Source organism: Anas platyrhynchos, chromosome 2 (assembly GCF_047663525.1).
Source record: "Anas platyrhynchos isolate ZD024472 breed Pekin duck chromosome 2, IASCAAS_PekinDuck_T2T, whole genome shotgun sequence".
Lineage (NCBI taxonomy): Eukaryota > Metazoa > Chordata > Aves > Anseriformes > Anatidae > Anas > Anas platyrhynchos.
In genome coordinates, this window is record NC_092588.1 from 27,063,159 (window position 1) to 27,088,645 (window position 25,487).

At 34.3% G+C, this 25,487-nt stretch overlaps 1 protein-coding gene across 2 annotated transcripts in view; it reads left to right on the forward strand.

Moving 5' to 3' along the window:
• The window catches only part of MMP16 (matrix metallopeptidase 16), a 190,242-nt gene that overhangs the window by 142,237 nt on the left and 22,518 nt on the right, over positions 1 to 25,487 (forward strand). For both annotated transcript variants that reach the window (XM_027452438.3, XM_027452439.3), the window contains one exon: positions 20,370 to 20,508. In XM_027452438.3, coding sequence (XP_027308239.1) covers positions 20,370 to 20,508 — 139 coding nt within the window. The remainder of the gene's footprint in view (positions 1 to 20,369; positions 20,509 to 25,487) is intronic.

Consider the following 25,487-nt stretch of genomic DNA (forward strand, 5'->3'; position numbering starts at 1 on the left):
CTGGTTGTTTATTGTGTGATTTTTGAGGTGTGTGTGTAGCTTGTGTTTGACTCTATATGTTGATTGTTCCTTGTCAGCAAAATTACCTCTAGCTCTGTTTCAACAACATGTGTTCCCGCTGTTACTATTTTTTCCTTTATCCTTCTTTTAAGTTTATACTGATTTTAATAAAATCTTTAGCTTTTGAACTGGGTACATCTAGAAAACACCACATGTGTGAAATTGTCCTTCAGGATCAGCATGTGAGAGAGACTGGTCACATTTCTTTGGTTTTTTGAAACAGGATTTTGCTTCGCAGAAGAACATCTCATAGAGGTTGCATTAGTACTTTCTGCTTTGCTAATGCTAACTCTTTAAGAAACAAATTAATAGATCTATTAATGGATCTATTTATGATCTATTATGGTCATATTATATGATCCATAATGTTTTTAGTAATGTTTGAAAAGTTAACTCGCTCCTTCATGAATACCAGATTTAACCATTGACATTTAATAGGATTTTTGTTGAAATGTAATGTAAGTGTAGAGAAAGAAGTGTGTCCACCATGGAAAGAGCATTTACAGCTTAGAGAAATGTCTTCTGAAATGTTAGTGCTACAGATGGTAGAATATGGAAACAATTTTAGGAAGGCCTTAACAGGCTGTGTTTTACTATTTTATAGTAATTTCTCCACAACTTGAAGAAATTTGTTTTCTGACTCTTCATCTGCTAAGAACCACTGTAAAAACAAAAAATGAAGTGCTAAACAAACCAAGCTAATTAGGCTGTCATTAGCCCTTGGCATTAGTTTAGGCTGCAGTTGCTTTCATATATAACTGTATAGATGCCATTCAATATCCCTTTTGGAATCGTGTATTTATATAGAGTATGCTGTTAAACACAAAAGAAGAAAAAAAAAAAGTTGATTGATATGTATTAAACAAAAGAGGAATTTTTAAAGAATTTTAGCACTGACTATTTAATCATTAGACTGGTTGGTGTAATAAAAAAAAAAAAAAAAAATCTGAGGGACAGAGAGAAAATACTACTAATAAAAAGTAGAGATAAAGAAATAGACACAATAAGAGACTTGACTCCACAGAATTTGAAAGCATATATAGTTTTTCAAAGGTCTCCTAGACTGTTTGTGTAGCTGTTTTGCTCTCATAATGCTGTGGATGTCTGGTCTGTCAATTGCAGCCTGGGAAAGTTCAGCAGAGGATGCTGTGGAAGTAAACATTTCAGGATCCGAGAGAGAAAATCACTTAACATATCAACTGTAAAAGACCAGGAACGGGAGGTCAGAAGTAGCTAAGACTGCAGAGGGCAGATTCCTTTCTACCTCTTTTTCATATCTTTACAACAGGAAGAATAACCTGATGGGATTTGCTATTTTTGTACTCATTAGCGAGGACGGCAGCTTTAATTCATGTAACTCAGGTTCCATGTCGAAAAGGAGGGAGAAAAGCGGCAAAAGTTCGGGGGGACTTCAATGTATCATAGTAGACCAAGCCCATTGGAAATGTACAAGATGGATGTTTTATGGCACAAAAACAAGTTGTATGATGTCAAGAAGGACAAAAGCAGGGAAGTGCTGGAATGCTAAAAAGTCATAGTTCATGTATTTTTGGTATATAGGTACTTTCACTGGCTGATGACAAAATATTTTCCAAACTTTATTTAAATCTTTTGGTGTGTTTCTACATTAGGAAAGGACTTTAGCTACCATGTTTCACAACTTTAAAATGCACTGTCTGTTCATCACTGTATGGGAAACAGGTAGTATACTCCATCCAGCTGCAGGGAAATCTAGACAAGAATGTAATCACATGAGTGATTACTTCCCAGAGTAAGACATTTAAAAATCCTCCCACTCACCTTTGAAAAAAATTGTTATGGACAGAGTTTTATGTCCATCTGAAAGATGGCAACCCAGTCATAGCTACACCTATTAAGTAGCACTTACTAGCCTACATTTGTGCACGTATGAGTATCATGTATAGAAAAGTATAAAGAATTATAACTATATATTATATATATATAGGGATATATATATAACTATATATTATATAGTTATAGGGATATATATTACTAGGGATTTATTTACAAGAGTGCAAGTGTAGTGTTAGTATGTTATTGAAACTCATAAGCAACTTGAACTGATTAACAATCTGTAATATCTGGCTAATAAAATTCCTATTATTTATGTACTGGCCCATTATAAATCATAACTTCAGAAAGATGCGTGACTCAATATCTACAGCAGAGCCTTAGATTTGTCAGACAGAAAAGTACTATTTTTTCCAAGAAGGTTATGTTTTCATTGGCGAACAGTGTAGTGTAAAAGGATTTGATCAGCAGCAAAGCAGATGGCACTGAGCTTCTCTCATGTCCATCATATGTGCTTTGCTTTTAATTAGATACAGTCTGTCCTCTGAGGCCAAACAGTTCTGCTATAAATGTAGTTCAGATTTTTCTGAAGGTCAGCCAGCCCTTAGACAGTGGTGTCTTTGTGGGCACCTTGATGGTGTACTACACAGTCCTTTCATTCAATGCAAGCAATGTTACCATGTTGTTAACACGTCATTGCCCACACCATCTTGACCTAAATAAACCCTCCCATGCAAACTCATATTATTATTTCTCCTGAAGCCATTTTTTGAGTGACACTGTGGTACCTGCTGTTTGACTATCTCCTTAACACAAGTTTGAATGATGTACTGCTGAGACATCACCTTAAATTACATACTAACATCTTTCTGAATTCTATTTTCCCTTGGTGAAAAGTAAGACAGAAACACTTGTTTAAATGCAATTTAAATTCAATTTAAACATAGGAAAGTACCTTCCCATTGTAAACCCTTACAGATCAAACACTACAACAGGTTGTCCAGAGAAACAGTGGACCCTCTAGAGCCTCAAAACCTTTGTGGAGCCTCAAAACCCGACTGGACACAGCCCTGGGCTTCATCTGATTCTGCTTTGAGCAAAGGAGGGGGTTGGATCTTCAGAGGTGCCTTCCAACCTCAGCCTTATTGTGATTTTATGTAGGTATTGAAATGTGATGACTAGAAAGGAATAGATTTGCAAATTGTCTCTGCATCATCAGCTTTCCCCACTCTCCTCCAAGGGAGGAGACTGAGCATTTCTTCATACTCCTCTGAATCCTCCATAGATCCCTTCCAAACTCAGTCATTCTGTGATGCTGTGAATCCATTGAAATTTGACTGTTTTACTGATTCATGTCCCCATTGCATGTGATCCATTGTCTCTTTTAGGCTACAGCTCTCACAGGGAGTATCTAGTGAGATTTAATCAGGGGTCTGTTTTGTGACTGCTATTTTCAGGTCAGGAGAAGGGGCCAGGCACAGCAGACGTGTATGCAGCTGCTGATCACAAAGCACTAACAGAGGGGACTGTGGGGAGCCACCATCTCCAGCTGTGCAAGACAGATCCTCTCCTGTCTCCTTTCCCTGTATCAGCTTTCGGGAGAAATCAACTTCCATTTCAAGGGTCAGGCTCTGGTCTAAACCACTTTATTCAAAGACTAATCCTTTCCTTCTGTTCTCATGATGAACCATTACACCCACACTTTCTACCCCACAGAGTCATCACATTAAAAAGATTTTTCACAATGGGGTAGGCAAAACTGAGCTCAACAACATTTCTCAAATACTTGTATGAACCCATATAAAAATGTAGTGGTATGATGTGGGATGTGTCTATAAAGGTTAGACAGCTAAACATGAATGTTAACAAATTCTTATTTCTGACTTAGTTTTAACCTAATAAATTGTGGGGAAAAAAATAAAATGTGAGACTAACTATTTGGAAGCCAAAATTCCAAGAATTAGTCATTTTTGTATGTGCGTGCCTGTATATTCATAGAGCTGGTGGAATCTGAAGATCTCCGTCACTCTTTGTAAAAAGATACAGTGGGTCAAATCTGTACATATTCTTAGGAAAGTACTTGTAACAATATGAAAAAAAAAAAATAAAAAGGAATTACAGCTTACTTCACCCAAAATAATCCATAAATGATAACATGCTTATATGTTGTTACTTGTGGAATATGTAGACTAACAGAAATTGCTATTTTAGTTAGCCATTGAATATAACTGTCCCCCCTTCTTTTTCCCACGTATGTCAAGAGTTTATTCTGAAACCTAGATGACCAGTAATTTATTTGTGCTTAAGATCAGAGCAAGTTAAATATAACATCAAGTGAAAGAAATACAGGAAAATTATAACTCTGCATGCCACTGTTAAAGAAATTGAAGAAAATAATAAAAAATATAGATACATAAATAAATATAAAAGACTTTGATCTGGCAAATTTATGTCTTATGAATAATGTAAGGTAAACAGAGAATCTCAATTAGGAAAATATATGAACATAAAAGCCCTTGGTGAGCATACGCATTTGAGTAAGTACTAACAGTGCAAATTAAAGGTGAAAGATCAAATCCTGTTTTTCTTCTCACGGTTACAATGTTTACTTGTTACAGTTGCACGTAACTGTGAACCAATAAATTTTTTTACTTGCTATTTTACTGCAGCAAAAACTTAACAAAAAGCCTTAACAGAATACTTGGGTACAAAATGTATTTAATCTTTTTAAACTTGACTATTTTCAGAGAATAAGTGTTTGGATGTTCCACTAATGAAAAAATATTTAATTTGCAATAGAATAGCAAAAAAATAATAAAATAAAATAAAATGATTGCAAAATTTCACGGCAAGGAATTATTTAAAGTTACATGGAGGCACCAGCAAGTGTTATCTTGGAATATTAACAGTACATTTTAATTGGGGCTACATCTTAATAGAACCAAAGGGAGTAATTGCAGAAACATTTCAAGCACAAGATTTAATTAAAATTTCTTGTTGTACAAAATTGTGGCCTTTCAACTAATTTATGTAGAGATTTTGGGAAACAATTGTAATGATTTGTAATATAAGCTTTTTCAAGCAGTGTTATTGATTAGTCGTGGAAATATTTGCTTAATCTTGATTTGCAGCTAAGGCTTTATTTTCCAGAAGTATTTGTGTGTTTTAATTATTCATTTATTTTTTTTATTTACTGCCCATTCAAGAGGTTAAGGATCAACAACAGAAGTTTAACAGAGATGAAAAGAAACTCATCTCATTTGTTCCTCTAAATTAGTTGTTCCCTGTGCAAAGCACTGCACTACTAAGCAGTTGAAATCTTAAATAATTAAGCAAAATCTATGAACAAATGAATGAAAAACCATTTGCAATTTGAAAATGTATTAAAATATAAGGAACTTATAATAAACATTTATCACAATTCTGTATCTTCTTTTTTATAAGTCATAGCTTGAATGTTTTTGAAGTGCATTCTTCCTTGCCTACTGAGTGAATTCTTGGCCCAGCTAAAACTAATGTGAAAAATTCCATTGACCATAACAGAGTCAAGATTTCACCAGAGTTCAGTGCCTTTGATATGACAGGGAGACTACCAGCTATAGATAATAGATATTAGGTAAAATAACACAAGAAACAGCATATTAGCTTGTAATATTAAGCATATGAAAGCAAGAACTGTTTTGCTATATAATATGATAATATTGCTTGTCCAGTCTATAAATTCAAATGGGACAGAGAAAATTTTAAGTAATGATCTGACAAATCTGTTCAGTGAGAGTATCTTCACTGAGAACAGACTGTATTATTAGATCAAACAATATACTTGATAATAGAATTCAATGATTTCCCCTTCTCCCTAGCAGAGCACCAGTGTTCCTTTTCAATCTTAACACGATGGGGCCTTTGCAGATGTTTTGGTGATGTTTTGGTGATGTCCAGCTCTATAGTCACCCACAGTCATTTACTGCTTTAAGTGGTAAATTCACAGTTTATTTGTAATCATATTTATTCTACAAAATGCACTGTTAGAAAGTCCTTCAATTTCTTTAAGATTTAATCCCTGTACCTGAGTGACAAACCAAAAACAATCAAATTTGCTCGGTCAGATAACAACAGAACAAGTAAGAGTGGTTTTAAACTAAAAGAGGAGAGATTTAGATTAGAGATTAAGAGGAAGTTCTTCACTCAGAGGTTGGTGATGCACTGGAACAGGTTTCCCAGAGAGGTTGTGGATGCCTCATCCATGGAGGTATTTAACAACATGTTAGATGAGGCTCTGGGCAACCTAATCTAGTGGGTGGTGTCCCTGCCTATGGCAGGGGGGTTCAAATTAGATGACCTTCAAGGTCCCTTCCAACCCAAACCATTATATGATTCTAAATATACATCATTTTTATATCTGTGTTATTGCAACAGGTATCATTGTTGGTGCTCTTTGCTGGATATTCCTGTCTCCATGGCCTGCTTTTCTCTTTGTCCATTTCTGTCAGTCTCAACTCTGGTTGACATCAAGAATATATCTGTTTAGCCACAGGTTACAGTGGGAACCACTGCAAAATCTTTCTAATCCTGTCACTTCCATGGGGAAGACTTACTTAGTAATGCAGTATGGTACTCAAAGCCTGATTTGGTACCAAGATAGATTTTGTTGTTGTTGTTGTCAGCACAATTTCATAGATTACGAGCACTAAACTGTGATCAAACAGCATATATTAGTGTCTTAGCTGTTCAGGGGCTTGAATCCAAAATGACTCCTCCTTACATCATGTCTTTCTCTATTTTCGTATGTTATCAACATATCAGAGCTTATTGCTTCATTCATTCACTAAGCAACATGAAAGACTGAATTATCAGAAATCTGTATTCGTTGTATGTATATTTTTAAAAGCTGAATTTGATTATGTACTGGTCTGTACATCTTGGTCTGGACTAGTCATTTGTGTGAACTTCTCTGTCTCAGTTCATAAAATCATAGCATCACAGAATATTTTGGGTTAAAAGGGACCTCCAAAGATCATCTTGTTCCAACCCCTTGCCATAGATGGAGAGATTTTTCAATAGACCAGTTTGCTCAAAGCTCCATCCAACCTGACCTGGAACACTTCCAGAGATTGGGCATCCACAGCTTCTCTGGATAGTCTCTTCCAGTGCCTCACCAACCTCATAGTAAAGAATTTCTTCTGAATATCCAATCTAAATCTACCACATTTTTGTTTAAAACTATTACTTGTCCTATTGTTACAATTCCTGATAAAAAGCCCCTCACGATCTTTCATGTACACTGCCGTTAGTTACTGGAAGGCATAGAAAAGGCATTTTGGGACATAGGGTTGAGATTTTTTGGCCTTCAGATCATTTCATTAGTTGACTTCCACAGACAATGTTGATAATATAGAAACAAAGAAGGAAGATTAGGAAGAATTTCTTTGAGTTTAGAAAGGTTGTGGTATAAAATTAAATACATTCTTACATTCTTTATAAATGTCATTTATGACAATGCACTCTAGAGTACAAAGATCATGGCATCAAGGCAATGAAAGCTGTATTAATACATCTATGTACTAATACATAGATGGAGTACTAATTTCTATGTTTATACAGTGTCAAGAATAGTTTTGTGACAGTTGTTTCTGATTAATCATGGTACTCCCCTGTCTTCATGAACTGTTGGCCAACAATAGTAATAACATATATTTTATTTCCCCAGTAAAAAGAGACTTGCTGTCTCTTGAAATGATACTAAATGATCTCTCAGACATGCCATCGTTCACAGTCCACAGGCTTATTCATGTAGCTAAAATTATTTTTTAATGAGTTAATCCTTTTGTATTCTATTTGGACTTTTCCAGTCTTCTTTGTTTGCTGGTGGTAGCTAGCTGGGTCAAAGAAACTAGAAATGAGTAATTATGGCTTTGGCTTAATCATCATTTCTCCATTTATCAGTTTTCAGTGTTTTTCCTGCCAGTGAAACCTTTGATGAAGTGGGTCATACTCTCTCCTGCATTATCTATGAACTTCGGGTTATCTAGGCCCAGAGATAGCCCACTACATAACCTACATTCCATACTGAATCAATCTCTATATTTGGGGGGCAAAATTATAGACAGGGGACTGGGTTTGCTTTCCTCTGGCATTTTTAATTTTCAGGAAAAGCCTGATGACTCAGACATATTTGTATTCTGCTCACCTGTCAGACAGATGTCCATATTACAAGTGATAAAGCAATAAGGATAGACAGGTAGAGAAAACCCAATTATCTCAATTTAATTAGAACAGTTGGTCTGTTTTCTTTGGACAAAGTTAAGCCTGCCCTGAACCATTTTCAAATATTTCTATGTCTATTCCTATGAGGAATCAACAATCAAAATGTGGAATCAACACAGTCAGACCGATGAGAAATAGATAAAATATAATTCTGAAAATAAATAAAAGTCATTGTGAAAAAAAAAAAAGACACCCAAGAAAGAAAGGAAGAAAGAAAGAAATCCTTATTTTCCAAATATATATATATATATATATTTTTTTTTTTCTTATGGTCCAAGATAAACAGAAAAACAAATTAAAAAACAAACATGGAAAAAAAAAACATTAATTTTTCTGAAGGATAATAGGCACTACAGTTGGACTTTGGGATAGATTTGTTTTCAAAGATCTGTGCTATTATAGGTAAAACAGAATAGCATACCGCCAAGGAATACCATGCAACTGGGAACACATTTCTGAAAATATATTTATACTAATATCTAACCTATTCCTAGGGAATTGTGCATGTTTTCAAATCCTCTTGCCAATTTTATTTAAAGGGAAAAGGTAGTCCAAGATCATGGATACTCTTTCTTAATGGAACAGCAAAGTAGGCTATAAAAGGATAATTTGAATAAAAATAGACATACAGTATCATTGTTGACTTGAGGGATGAAGGAAGTTGTAAAATTAGTATTACTGAGATTTCAAATAGAATAGAGGCTCACAGGTTTGTCAGAGTTAAGCTAGCAAACTGTTACAGAAAAGCATTGGTTATTTGGTTTCCCATAGCATCTGGAGGGGAATGTATTAATGTAAGAGAAGTACCAAGAAGTAGGTGTTGGTAACTAGAAAAACTGTGACTCATTTAAACGTGATATTCAACATATATCCCATGATATTTCCAAGAATCATGATAATGTGTTGACACAGCCTGTGTAAATGCAGGCCTCTCAGAAAGTCGTTCTTCATTCCAACTCCTTTTACACTGTACTTTGTAAAGAGACAAGGAGAGTTACTGCAAAGCAGACATCTTCACCTCACATCTCTTCAGCTCAACTACTTATTAAACCTTTTCACACCTTTTAATTCTTTAACCCCTACTATATACCTACTGTGTATACTATATACCTACTGTGTAGGTATATAGTAGGGGTTAAACCTTCTGTATGGGGTCAAACCTTCTGTATGAATTCCCCAAGGATGCAGGCAACAGAATTGGGTTCGAGAAAATTTACAGATTGCTTACATATTGTTTTGTGCAATCACTACTAGGGAAATAACTAGTCAACTGCTCTGTTGAGGCCTAATGTTAATCCTGTAGATGAAGTGTTTTGTGCATCACATACATGTGCTGTTACCTACAGAGCATTAGAAGGAATGGGATCATTTCAGAAATTCCTGGCAGAAAGCCTAGATTAGATGTCTTCACAGGTCTTTTTTGTGTCTCTCTAATAGCTGACTGTTTGTTCATATTGAGTAATCATCATGTGGCAATGAGAACATTTTATGGAGTATAAGTCTTTTTAGTTGTTTGGACAAAATCAGAATGAACTGAAATGCCAAACTCAGTTAGGAATAAAGAGACCAAAAGAAAATAGCTTAGCTACTTTTTTTTTTTTTTTTTTTTTTTTTTTTTTTTTTTATCTTCTTAATTTGTTTTTAAATTAAATTATCTAGTTGGCAAAGCTATAGTATTAGTGGCATGACTCATACTTGAGTTGTTACCATTAATAAGTTCTGGGACATCAGAAAAGCAATAGCACCGAGGACTATGATCTCCAGCTGCACCATTGTGCAAGGTCTGTAACTGTCAGATTTGCATTTGGAATAGGTTCACTAAGCAAGTTATGGTATGGAAGACTTTACAGGAAGAGCTCTTGGATATCTTTAGCTCTATCATGTGTGGAAATCTTCCACATAAGGCCCCAATCAACCCGTTGTATTTGTTACAGATCTCAGACTGCTGAATTTCATGTATAAGACCTAGTGTCATCCAGCCATTGTTGGTAACCAAAGATACAGTGGCACATTTTAAAAGTATACTGTATAATAGTTTTTCCTTGAACTAAAAGCATTCAATAGATACTTACAGGTTTTGATTGCTTCAGAGTATTTTTGAAAGGTTAATGTATACAAAGAAAGGAAATGCATAAATGCCATTGCTACTGTCTACATAGCAAAAACAGGACAGATGAATATGCATCAAAATGTTTTATAAGAAGCTGAAATAAAATTTGATAATGAAGAAACTATAAAATATGTATATTTGAATGACTAGTAAGACTGAAAGAATTAAAACAAAGGGTATAGTTAAAGATTCGTTTGCTAATGAAAACAGAACAGGAAAAAAATGAGGACACATTTCAAAATTAAATATTAACCAAACGTGCATCAAAGTGTTCGTAAATGAATTACTGCCATGGAATAACAAATACTAGCAGCAGCCCTTAGCTGTGCCTAATTTAGAATGAAATTGTTGATATGGAGTAATTAAAATTTGTTAGTTTGAAAAGTAGAGAAGATTTTCTATATTAAAAAAAAAAAAAGAGAGAGAGAAAGAAATAAAGAAGTAAAAAAAAACTGTTTTCATCTGCACTGGCAAGGGCAAGAACAGTCATTAAGTTAGGAAAATTAACTCAGAAATTAAGTTAACTAACTTACTGCATTTAGTTAGTCCACTCCACCAAGCACAGACAGGGAATGGCCAGGGTTTACATGAAAGCACCTCTTTCAAAAGAGAACATACAGCCATGGCTGTGGATGCCTCTGAAGATAAGCTATTTTCACCATATGTGCAATCATTTAAAAAGGTAATTTGTCTGGCATTTCTGTATGAATAGTACCAAGCCTGTTTCCTTAACAAACAAATAATAAATAGCCTGCTTAGGCACTTTTAAAGAATAAGATCTGCTTTTAAGAGTTGATTTTATTTCTAACACGTGCCTCTGTGCATCTTATGCATCCATTATTCAGGGAAGCACATATAGTGTTTGGATATAGTAATTGTCTCAGAATCGCAGAACCTAGTCTAAATATGAGTAGGTGTTTTTTAAAGCTTGTTGAAGAGTTGCAGAATTCTTGTATAGCTTGTTGTCAGGCATTCAATATTATTATTTGTGTACTAGAAATAAAATCAGAAATTCCTGGCAAATATTACAATATTGAGCATTTCAGAATTGTCCTACTGTGGAAACTAGAAGAATTATACCTTTTCTAATGTAGGAGGCTACAGTAAGGAGTACTCCAATTTTGTCCAATTCACTGCAAAACAAATGAACGTCTCTTCTTAACACTATTAAAAATAATGTAGATACCATGTAAAGGTATTATAAATTAATTATAATGAACAAATGTTTGTTCCATTTAGGACTTTCTGAGAATTTAATACAGATCACCGTTTTAGAAAATAACACTGAGTTTTAAAACTTTTTAACTTTTTTTTTTTTTTTTTTTTTCTGTTGACATCCAAAGAGATATAATTATTACTTAATTCTTTGGTGTGAAAAAGTCCTTATCTTCCTCAAATCTGATCCTAAACATTGAAGTGTTTTGAATGTAAGAAAATTTAAGTAAGGAGCAATATTCTTGCCATTTCTTAAACAAGTTTTCCCGGGGGCTGCCAGGCCCAGTAGTGTTGTACAGTGGGGCCGTTGGAGCTGACTGGTACTGTCTGGAATTGGCCATGCCTGACATTGGGCAACTCCAGCCTCTCATCACAGAGGCCTCGCTGCCAGCACCTCGGCACCGACACACAGTAAAAAATAGCTAGAATATACTTCAGAGAAAATGTAAAAGGAAGTTTATATAGAAAACAAGAAATTGAAAGGTAAAATAAAGGAGGAGAAAGTACACATCTTGGGTTTACCATTGTCCAACACTAGAAGTAGGAAAAACGGGTTGCAGCTGATAGCATTTTATTGAAATTGCTATAAAAGGTCAGGAGAGTTTTCAGAGGGCTTACTGACATTGGCTAATCAGCCATACTTTAAAATTTGATGGTATTTTTGCTCCAGCTTCTGTCGTAACTTCTCTTATTACGCTCCGTCTTCCTGGTGCATAAGACAATAGCAGACTTTGGATGAACAAGAGTACACATTACAATTTTTTTTTAATTTAGTATCCGTGAAAGAGATGTATACAGCATATTATAAACTGGGGGGGGGGGAGGGGGAGAATTATTTATTTTTTAAATAGCAGTTAATCAGTCCAGCTGAGGATAAACAATTAAAGCCACGTGCAATGTAGTACTTACTATAAACAGCAAATGGGTAAGTCTACCAGTATCTTACTCCTACTCACAGGTAGCTACTTTACTCCTGGACTTGTTTGGCATAAACATACTGTTAAGAAAAAGAGTTCATCGTTAACAATGGCTTTATTTTGTGTGAAGGATGGTTTAAATCTAGTGAGTTGGTCTCATCTCCAGCAAAACGTTCAGGATCTCGCCATAGGAGAGGCTGAAGTGTTTCTGAGCAGTGTTAAATGGTCTGAGTTCACACAGTGGTTTCTCAAACCACATTGTTACCCCATTATAACCATGCTGTTATCTCAAACTCATTAGGAAAGATGAATTGTTTCTACCAGTTCAAATAAATCACCGTCAATGCATTATACATTCATGTGTTAAAGAATGGATAATGGTCCTTGGTAGTTTTAAAAGAGTATGTTTTGTTCTTAAAGTGAATTAGCTTAATAATAAGCTGAGATAAAATATTCAGTCTGCGTATAGAATAACCTGTTTAGTTAATTGTTTCCTAAAACAAGCTAGATTGTTAGTATCCATTTAATGTCTGATTCCAGTCTCACTAGAGCCAATTATTTTCTTCTGTGTAATTAAGTAGGAACTGAAGTGCAGCTATATCTAAATCTATACATCTCCTCAAAAATATTATGTAAAAAAATAATAAAATAAAATAATAATAATTTAAACACTCATAGCTGAATTGTGCTAATATTTTTTTCTATTTTTATATCCCCTAAACTAAATTTTTCTTCTGCTCCATTAAAATTATTTTGCAGAATGTTACTCAAAATCTTTTTTTTTTTTCTATTACATATACATTTACTATTATGTATTCCTATCCTTTAAGTTAAGTGCTATAAGTTCTAAATTTGTAATGTTGAAAATAGATGTTATGAAAAACACAACCAAATGACTAGGAGTGAAGCCTATGAACCCACATGCTAAGACTCAGTGGCAGAGACAGTATTGACTCCTAGACCCAGATCCCAGACATCGGGGTCCCCTGATGAAATTCAGATGATATTCAGATGAAGTAGATGTGAAAAAGTGCCTTTTGAGATTAGATCAAGATTTTCAAAGGGATAGTTCTGATATATCTTTACTTGGATACAATACATATAGAACATATTAAGGTGTGTAATATGAAGCTTTCATTCTCACAGTCATTTGAAAGATAGTTTCTAAAGGTTTTGTTCTCTGGTATCTTTCTCTGTACATAACTGGAACTCTTCTTTCTCTGTAGAAGAATAATTTAAATTTACTAAACATCATAGTTTATTATTTACCACGTGCTGTTTTTGCAACTCTCAGATAGGAAAGAAATTGCAATAGTCATTTGTCTGAATTTTTCAGTTTGCCTCTCAAACTTTGCATAGCTTCTGGGTATTTTCAATCTTCCATTGAAAAAGGCCTGCTTTTTCATATGGTAAGATTAAAGGAGAAGGCATGACCCAGTCTGAAACTTTTATGTGTTTTGTCAATAGTATTAGCCTACAATATTAATTGGAAATCAGTATTTAGTTAACATCAATTTAGGGCAGATGTTTAGGGCACATTTATTTGCCTTTTCATGGGAAATTAAATAGGCCAAGCAGTGATCCCTGTGGAATATAGCCATGGTAAAACTTCTTTCTCTAACAGCTGTAGATACTCAGTTTTTCAGTTTTGCATCTCATTCTATCTTTTGATGGTGGAATACCTGTAGCAACACTGTATATATACTTTAACATTAAGTCAGAGTATTATTGACTAGTAGAAATTCATACGGTACTTTCTATATAATGTAAAGGTATTTCACAGAGTTCTAGAGATTCCAAATATTTCTTTTATATTTGTAGTCAAAATATCATAATTTACAGCTGTAAACATTTTCATCTATCCCACCATCTGCCTTAAATCTTTTTTTTCCTTGTGCACCCAGAGTGACTTTTAAGATTCCTTTTAAAACCATCACAAGACCTAATTTCTGCTTAAAGGCAACTTAATCTTCATTGCTAAGTATGTACGAAATATACCATTCAAAAAGTTTCCAATTTTTCTTCTATTTAACTCTGTACTTTTTAAAGAATGTGTATCACCTTGGACAGTTTTTCCGTTTGTGGTGGTTTCACCTTGATAGTTAGCTAAACTCCACCACAACTGCTCTGTCACTCCCCTTCATCAAAGGAAGAAGGGATAGGAGAAATTATGAAGGAAAAAAAAGGCTCATGGAAAAGGCTCATGGGTTGTGATAAGGATAATTTAATTAAAGGTAGAAGTTGTGGGGGGGAGGGTAATTAGGGGAGGAGGGAGAACAAGCCAAAGCCACACCAGAAGCAAAGAGAGAAAAAATGTGTTATTCTCTACTTCACATCAGCTAGAGATGCTCAGCCACATCTTGGGAAATGAGGCCTCAATACATGTAGTGGTTGTTTGGGATGACATGTCTTCATAACTGTCTCCCTTCATAAGAGCATAAGAGAAGTCTTTTCCCTTACCCAGCTTTTATTGTTCAGCGTTACACCACATGTCATGGAACATCCTTTTAGTCAGTTTAGTCTGGATGCTCTGATGATGTTCCCTCCCCACCTCTTGCCCACCTCCAGCCTGCTGGCTCTTTTGGGAGCCAGGGAGAGGGAAGAGATGGAGGAAGTCTTGATGCTATGCTGGTATTGCTCAGCAATAGGCAAAAAAATGGTGTGCTGTTCTAGCACAAGAAAAGTGCATCTAGAAAGTGCTGTTCTAGCTACAATTGCAGAGCACAGCCTTATATGGGTCACTGCAGGGAAAGTTAACTCCATCCCAGACAGACCCTGGTGTTTTTTATTAGGTGTATTTTAGATCTCTGAGTCAGGGTTGGGGTGCTGCATGTCACAAGAATTCTAGGTGGGATTCATCAAGTATAAAATAAAGGGCAGAGCTTTAGAGATTTTGCAGCACATTAATGTTTTACTGTTGGTGATGGTTGTTGGTTCAGAGATGAGGGAGAAAGTGAGGTTCTGAGAAACAAAAAATCTCCACTAATTTTGCACTAAAATCCCTACAAGTTTTTGTTGTTGTGGTGGTGGTGGTGGTGTTCATTAGCTGGTTAGTTAGTTTGTTTTGTCTGTTTTTATGGATGAATCGAAATATCCGGAGATTGCTTTTAATTCTCATATCAGTTCTGTCACTTAAGGATCATGAAGAATGTTTAGGGTGAGAATAAATACCAGGGAATGGGATTGAAACTCTCCTTCATTGATGTACAGATTTAAACATTCATTAAAAAAAAAAAAAAAAAAAAAAAAAGCATAAATGTTAACCAGCAGCAAATAGAATGTTTTTGAGAATTCGTAGAATCAAACATGAAGAACACAATTTCCTACAGTCATCACTGAAAAGCAAAAGTTTATTTAGTGTAAGAGTATTATATATTATGCATTATGAGACAGATTTTTTTTTACTATAATAGTCTTCCATTCAAGACTGTCCACAAAGAAATACTTTTATGCAGAAGGTACTTGCTATTATCATACACACAGTACTACATTTCAGTCCCTTCATCTAATCACTAAGCTACATATGTACTGGGAAAATTACCTAGAGTGTTTACTGAGAGCAGAATGATTTATGTACAATCTTTATTCAGTTTATTTTCTCTAAAAGGCTTTGTTGTCTTTTTTTTTTTTTTTTCTCAAAAGTGTCCCATATTCTAAATAAAACAAATTCTGTAACAGTCAATCTGAGTGACTGTTCCTGCTTTTCATTCTACCAGTTCTCTTTATCCATAATAGTGTTTCTGAAGTAGCTTGTAATCTCCTTGCTCAATATCTATTTTCTGATTCTTAGATATATTACTCTCTTTTCAATTCCATGTTGGTTGTTTGTTTGTTGGTTACAGTTCTGCTTTTTGAACTGGGAATAATTGTCCAAATTTAACTTAGTATGTCTATGGTTATAATATTAAATGATCCTTTATTATTCAAGATCCCAGCTGCAAGTGAGTGACCCATGTATTTGGAGCTATTGGGTAACTACAGATGCTTACAAAAAAAAAAAAGCATTTGCTAGCCAGCAAGGAAAGGCACTAAAAGCTTTGTACTCAATCCATGTGTTTTTTAGGCTTGGAATTGCAATGCATGTGACAAGTCATATGTTCAACCTGTCTGCAGGAGTTAATGTGTTTTGGGGAAATAAAGTAATTAGAAGTATATTAAACCAATATAGTGGGAAAGACAAACAGTTTTTCAATGCACTATATTTCTCAAAAGAGACAAAATTGTATTTATTCAATATAAGCAAATATGCTGAGATGTGTTTTGTCAGAGAAATTGTTTCAGGCTATTTACTTTGAGTGTAAAGGAGCTTTCTTAGAGTGAGTGCACTTTCTCCAAGACTATTCTTCTTTCCAATTTCAATAATAGCTAACTGCATTCAAAATACATTTTCATTACTTGTATCTGTTTATCAAAATGCAGATGATAAAATTGCTAGTAAATATAACTTTGTTTAAGAAAAAATAAGTAAATTTAGTCATACGTGCTGAAATGATCCATTATTTCTATAAACAGAGCCTATCTGATACCTCAGCAAGATCCTTGGCAAGCTCTGCATCCACATGTTAGAATTAGTCAGCTTGTTTTCCAGAGTTTGAACTCTGGCAGTGTAAAATCATTGGGTCTGTTATGTTCATATGAAAATCAGCCAGGAAAATTAAATTTACATAAGCATATTATTCTATCAATGTCCACCAACACCTATTTTGCCCATTCTTATATATGATCCAGACTACCAGTTCTGTTTTCACACATTTACAGATACTTGCTCAATCTCGTCAGTCTGCCTATCTCTAAAAATACATCTATTAGCAAATAATGTGCCTGCTTTTTTTCTATTTACATAGGAACATAAAAATGCTAAGATCATTCCCTTCCGAAATTTTAATTCTGTTTTCCCAGTTTGGGACTACACTGTGAAAACCTGAAGGGTCTTTACTGATGAACAATATGTTCCTTCTTATTATGATGACATGTAAATCAACTGAAAACATCCCAGAAAAATAATGAACTCATTGGATGTATGAACTTCTCAGAGCACTTGATTGAGACAAAAAGCCTTTTTAATATTTTTAAGTAACCACTGTAGTTCATGAACACCATAATGAAAATAATAATAATAAATCATGTAATAGCTACTTGAACAGAAAGGTTAATTTAATTTAAAAAGAAAAAAAAAAAAAGTGAACAAATAGTTCTAGAATTTTGGTACAGTACCTGCTAGCAGGTAGCTCTCTTCTCACTCAGTACTTAGAAGACTGTAAACTGTAATACAATTTACTGACAACAGAAAAATATTAAAGGAATTCAGGAAGTTCAGTGGGTCAGAATCTCTTGTAATGCTGGTACTGCTCCATTGAACTCCCTGAAGTCAGTTAATTTGTGCCAATGCTCATCAGAAAACTGATCTTGGTATGCTCAAAATTATGTTTCAGGACACAATATTTAAACACTAAAGGTAATGGAATAGGAAGATCTTATTTCAGGAATTTCTTTTTCCTAAACTTTGGTCAGACTTATAGAAAGGTTTCCTGAAAACAAACAGAAAGATTGTAGAATGGATTTGGTCTACAAGGTAATTTTAACAAGGATCTTGGATTAGATTTTGCAGTCAAAGTGCAGCTATTGTTGGTGATACAGAAAAGGAAAGAAGGCAAATGAAGGCAGAACAGCGAGCAGCTGTGAATTTGCTAATTGCTTATGGCTTTTCACACTGCATGTTGTTAAATTGTCATATATTTATTTCAGCAGATAGCTGTGGATGCTGTAAATTTGCATGTGTTTAGGAAGGAATTCTTAGCAGTGAAGTGCTAATACCAAAATTATAAAATTTTGTTCGGGAACCTCCTGGACCATAAATGATGGGTGACTGGGAGAGAGAAGCATCATCACCTCTCTCAGAGGTGTTATTAGAGAGGTTTCATAGCGTGTTTCCTGTGTTTTTATTGTTGTCTGTTAATTTCCTAGTGATTTGGGGTACAGGATACAGGCCCAGGCAAATCCTGATAGTAACATATATCAGAAAGAGAAGTTCACTGCAGCTTGCTACTTGTTTGTAATTTTTTAAACTTCAGTAACTGATTTCTGAGATAATACCTGGCTTTTGAGAGCTTTGTAGGAATTTGGAGAAGACAAGAACTATTTGACCTATTGAGACTTCCTGTTAAATCATTTTTCCCCAAGTCACTGCTAGATTGATGATGCCTTAAAAATATGATGTGAAAATGCATTTCAAGTGTTAATTACCATTTCAATGAAAAAGTACTTCCAAATCATCTGTTTTGATGACATTTCCCCTAATTTTATTTTTTCAAAGCCCTTTTGTCTTATCTTCATGACCAAATAACAGAGGTTGACATCTGTTCCAGCATTGAGAACACTTAAAATTAGGCCTCCCTAAACGTTTTTATCTTTAAGCTGCATTCCCTCACTTTTGCCTCTACTGGAATTTGGTCAATTTATCCTAAAAAAAAAAAAAAAAAAAAAAAAAAAAAAGTTTTGCTGACCTTCCTAAAACATTTTAATACAACTAACAATTAGAAATAAAAAAAAAAAAAAGAAAAGAAAGAAAATTGTAAATAGGAGTATAATGAGACAAAACTAGTGTGACTATGAGATATAATAGAGTTTTATTACTAGTGAAATAGCTAGATGTGGGGGATATTATTTTCAGAGTTGCAACTCAGTGGCAATCAATGTTATATTTTTCAAATTGTATAACCTATTCAAACATTTTTTAAAGTTATCCTCAGAAATTTGGAACTGAAAACAACTCTTTCAATCCAAGACTCATTTATGCACATGACTAAGATGTATTTTTGTGTATGTGTTGAGCAGTTTTGTATTTCTATAGTTAATACTTTCAGTGATGATTTATAAATTGATGCGTCATTGTAAAGATGAACAATTAAATAGAGTTGTGATCTCAGGTTAGGAAAAATGATGAATGCAGTTCATCATAAGCCTGCTCCTGTAAAATACTAATCTTCTCTCTAAGCTGTGCCAGTTCCCACAAGAGCACAGATTTCTTTTGCTTTGCAAGTTGATCTGTACAGAAAGAAGGCTGAACTGCCATGTAAAACAACTGTGACAGATATCTGACAGGATAGCACTTTGTCATTTAAAGGGGGTTGTTTTGTTTTATATAACATTAATATTGTAAGACTGTGAAAATGTATCTAAAAAGTGAAATATCCTATTAGAGTTCCTTTGCCAACTGGAACTGTTTCTGTTGTACCTCTTCAACTCTTACAATAATGCTGTCTTTATCAAAACCCACCTAATGTGTCATGTACTCATTTCTCAACTTCAATATTCCTCATTCCTCAACAATGTACCTTCCATATGATTCTCACTTAAAGCAGTAGCATATCTTAACAGGGAGAAGTTATTTTAAGTGTCAACAACATACGAGAGATTTACCAGGATACTGGATTTAAAACCTATAATTGGCTGTATTATTAATTTTTGCGCATGTAAAGACTGCAAATCTTCACTACAGTAAAGTTGCCATCAAATTGTAGTTCTTATGGGGCTGTTGTAGTAAAGTTACACTACTGTAATGTTAATCTACCAACCTTTCACTCTTAGGAGTCACTGCAGAAAAATGACTTGCAGAATTAGTTGATCACGTGTACATACAGCTCAGTCTATAAGCACTTGTAGTCAGCCTGCAAATTTTAAGTCTGGTCCCTTACCAGAATGATGTTGAGAAGGTTGCATCATCTTGTACAGTACTCTGTACATTCTGACAAAGGTTATCTGCACCACACACAGAGTTCACATGGGAAGCTTATTCCAGCCTTAGGGAACAACTAGTTCTGACACATTGGTAATGTGGGGAGGTGACACATATGCAAATACAGATATAATTATGCAAACAGCCAAGGTTCTGCTCTAAAAATGCGAGGATAGGCTGTTCAGTATTTCCAGAACAACAACTGATATATACAAATGCCTGAAAGCACAGTAAGAGGTGTATATTTGGTTTCCAGGATCAGTGGTTTTGGAGAGTCAGAAACAACAGGGTGATGGATGGATACCCCATGCAGATTACCTATTTCTGGAGAGGACTGCCTCCCAGCATTGATGCAGTTTATGAAAACAGTGACGGGAATTTTGTCTTCTTTAAAGGTAAGAAAAGCCAGACTTTGTGGAATACTTTTGACTGTGATGCTTTTTTTGGAACATACTTAATTATTTGTACTAATGGTTTGTAAATCATGTTAGAAATTTGTAGCTAACTAAAGCTACATATGAGTTATGTTTTGTCATCCTGTCTACTGCAGCTTTAATTTATGCTTACCCTTCAGAGTATCAGATCATTTACTCTGATATATTCAGTAAAAGTTTAGAAGCATAAATACAAGGCATTGCAATGCAGTGATCTACGATGAAATATTTTTTTGGAAAATCTGGATCAGAAGCAAGAATAAACACAGTTGCCTATGTTTTCATATTGTTCTCCTTGCTCTTCTTTCTTGTTACAAATGATATTTGCACATATATATTTAAATGGCATCTGATCTACATATATGTTACTGTATTGCACTGTACTTATTTCATATAAGACCTCTGATATTAGGAATTTCAGGTGGGAAATGAATTCATAACAAATATATTTTTCACAGATGTATCAAGTATTTTTGTAGAAGTATAAACTCCAGAAAATGTTGTATGGATTGAATTATTGCTAATACATGTAATTCTTTTCAGTTTCATTCCCAGTGTCAGTGGTTCTTTAAATCTAATTTAGATTTAAATCTAATTTAGATTTAATGATCAAATTGACAAATTTGTATTGTCCTATATGATAAATAAATACCCATATAGCAATTCAAGAGTGAAAAACATCTAAAATATGTTTTATAATATAATATTTTAGGAAAATAAATAAGAAATTTCATAGGTATTTGTAAACTTCAGCTTTTATTTGTGTTGTGAGTGATTCACTTGTTAACTTATCACAAAAAGGTAGAAATAATGTTTTTCAAATTGTTATATCATAAATTAGTCCTTTTTTTTAGAAGCAGAAACATTAACAGGGAGATAGAAGTAATATTTCATTCACTATGGAAATGTTATCACCTTTAAAATGTTAAAAGGAAAATGCCTAATAACATGCAGAAATACTACATAATAGTACAATGAAGATGAACTTTACGTTCTACTAATAGCCAAACTATTTTTTGTGTGTGTGTGAATTGTAAAATAAATTACATTCCATGTAGTATTTTCTATTTGTATGACTTCAAAAGAATATATACTTTTATTTATTTGCCATAAAATAAACTTAAAGTCATAAACTGGGAAGTCAGTAAGATTAGGAATCATGATCAAAGTATCACCAAATCTGCATTCCTCTATTTGTTTTTCATGTCTGCTGGTCATACAAGGATAGAGGGATTATTCTGTGCATTCTTCTTTGCTCATCATTGTTACACAGAGCAAAGGAACCATTCTGTGCACATCAGACCTCTTCCTTGATAATTCTGGGATCCCCACTGCCTGACCTTCAGGCAGAAATGATCAAGCTAGCCTTACCTTTCGTTTCCTTTCCTTCCTGACCTAAAAATATTTTATTATTTAAATCTTTATCCAGTGCTGACTGACTCCTGTTAGGCCCTGGAGGAATGGGTTGATTCAACAATCTGCATGTTACATACAACGAAACAACAGGAGGGGCTAAGAGGATTTTGTTAATGTTTTTGCATGTGAAATGAAATAATCTAGATTAACTAAAGCAAATAGAAGCAACACAATAGTGTTTCTATAAGTCAGAAAACTGTTCTTTTCCATCTTCCTTATCCCCAGTGTATGCTCTTTGAGTTCAGACCAGATGATTTTGTGCCTTATAGATGACATCATACACTTGGATTTTGCTATAGATATTTTTCCACTTGCTTTTCATTCAAAAGTCCTTTATTTGTTGTTGTAGCGTTTTGTTTTGTTTTTCAGTAACATCTGTATTGTTCCGTTGTTTGCCAAAGTCAAAAATACTTCTATTTTCTTTTTTGATTTTTTTTTTCTGAATTTTTGCTTCTCTGTCATGAAGAATAAGCTCTTCATGATTTCCAATATCTACCTGATGGTGTTTGTCCACCAGTGTAATTCCTGTTTTCCTGCTGCCACAGAATCAATAGATTCATCTGAGTATTTTCTATGCATGTCCTTGAAAATTCCTGTTTACCAAGGATCTCAGATGATTTGTGAAACATGATAGCAGAAGTCTGTAGGTAGCAATCCTCATCTCATTTCTTCCATTCCCTTACAAAATTTCTTCTTGGGAAAATAGTATATGTCTTCCTCCCAAGGTTGTTAGCAATAGACAAGCTGATTGTTGCTGAGATGATGAGCAAACAGAACATGTTACCTAGGTAGAATGCTTTACCAATGGAAAAAAAAATGGTGAAACCAAGTAAGTTCTAGGAGGAGCTCTAAATCTGAAGTTTGTAATACAGATGTGTTCACAAAGCACAGATCTAAGCCAACATTTATGTCCATTATTCAGAGGAAAAAAAATAAATCAATGGAGTGAATGCCATCACCAAGCTTGGACTGGGTGAACATCACAGTGTGCTCAGAAAACACTCTCCAGATCACCTCACTTCTCACTTTAAGACTGATCCATTCTTCACCACAGGAAAGTGTCGTGATCAAGTGACAACAGCATTGACTTGCAGGTTTTTAAATAAAGCTTCCAATACTTCTTCTCAAGTTATCAGTAACATCCAAAGTCTTCCAATAAATGATAGGCTATTCAATCTCAGCCATGTTCTGGAGAAACATGTCAGTGTGTAAATATCCTCCCTTCAGAATCCTTTCTGAAGACACACCTTACATCTCTATTGCTCTCTTTCACTCACTTTGGAGGCTTTGTTCCTATGGTAAAACAGGGTCTGGACATTTTCCATGACTGAACAGTTTTCCACTTCTGCTTTCTTTTTTGTGGAGCAATACATCCACTGTCTGGGGTCAGAGGAGGGAGAATTAATACAATTTATTCACCTGTGACTACTAGTGAGTAATTGCAACTTTGTTTTTGCTTGCATGCCTAAACTGTCATAGGTTCAGGACAAAAATTATTCAATCTTAGGCCAATAACACTTCCAAGATACACTCAGTGTAGACCTTGTGAAACATCCAGGATAGGAACATTCTGTTGATCTCTTTAGGAATCCACAAATCTCATTTACTTTCAATAATCTATGCTCTATTTCCTTCTTATGAGGACACTCGGGTTGTCTGGAGATGAGAGAGCGTGACCTTATTATATGAGAAGGCGTGAGAAGGAGATGAGAAGAATGACCTTACTGTTCTCTATGACTTCTTGAGGAAAGGAAACAGACAGGGAGGTGCTGGTCCCTTTTTCCTGGTAACTGATAACAAGATATGCAAAAATGGTGCAAAGCTGGTCCAGGGGAAGTTCAGACTAGATGTAAGAAAAAATTTCTTTACCATGACAGATATCAAACACTGAAACAAGCTTCCTAGAGAGGTGGTTGATGCTCCATGTCTGTCAATGTTCAAGAGATATTTGGACAATGACCTCAATAATATACTTTAACTTTTGTTAGCTCTGAAGAAGTCAGGCAGTTGGACTAGATGGTCTCTGAAGGTCCCTTCCAACTGAACTATTCAATTCAATTCAATTTGATTTGATTTGATTTGATTCAATTCTATCCTATTGGATTCAATTGAATTTGATTTGATTTGTTTAAATCTTTACCTTCTGAGACACCAAACATTGTTTGAAATAGTCGATTTAAATGATAAAGTAAGTTTAGATCTTCATTACTTTTTTCTTTTTTTAATTAGTATTATATTTTTCCTATTTATATGTAAACAGTTGTATTTTTATTAATAGGCTTCTGTTTTACACTACTAGAAATATAAAATAGTACAGGTATTTTAAATGTATGTATATATATATATATATATATATTTAAATGGGAGCCATGTTGTAAAACATTAGCCATATACAAATAATCTGGGATGGCAACTGAGGGTGGAATATTTATTTATGATCCTTTGAAACATCTGTATAGCTTAATTTTTTACTGTGAGAAATGTAGTTATTCCTTATGTGTGCTATTTAAAGTCTTTCAGTATGTTTATACCTGTTCAACATTAATCTTCTGAGAATATTGGTGGAGCATTTGACACCACACATAATATGTTAGATATACATCAAAAATATAGCTAAATCAAGTTCAAGGCTGTTGGATCAAGGGTCTTCTTCAGTTTTGAAATTTCCTTGGTTTTGATTTTTTATCTTTACAAATTTAACTAGTTTCATATACTTCTTTTTTTCATTGATATTTATTTATAAAAGGAAAAATAATTGCAAAAATTCAGTGACATGCTTGTAGTGCAAAGCTATAAAGTGATACTTGCTCATTTTTTGTAGCTTAAGATAACTGGCCCGCATCCTTGTGACTCGTAATGCTTATAAAGTACTTAACTGTCTGGTGGACAGTGGCTTATAAAAAGCGGCTGTTTACATTCTTGTTAGTATTCAAGGCTGGTGTCTATGTTGAATGATAATAAGAAGATGGCTCCAGAACTATACTTTTTATTATTTATTATTATTATTTTATTTTAAATGAGGAGATGTGAATAGTAAAATTTATTCTCCATACCTGTGGGAATTTATGTAGTGCTAAAAGTGAAATTGTCAGGCCATCTGTGCTATTGAATGTTATGGTAAACCAAATGTAGCAATAGAAAGGCTGCTGTAAAACACAGTGCCACCATCATAACTTTCAACTGCATTTATCCCACTGCTTGGCAATATTATTTTGAAAAATAGATTTACTATAGCATTGGATAATGGAGCAGAGAAGTGCCAGAGACGAGATGTGGGGAAAAAAAGAGAATGAGATAAAAGGAAGCAAAAATAGTAACTTGGGGATACTAGTGAGAAGATGCTTGATCCTGGCTTGCAAGACCAAAGTTAGGAACAAGAGTAACTGGAGAAAAAACCCTCCAGAATTAGATATTCAAATTCTAACTGATTTCAGACAGAAACCAGTTCAGAATAGAAGTCCTAAAAGTTTTTATAATCTTGGCTCATCATAGCACATGTGGTGATTATATGCTATATCCTGCAC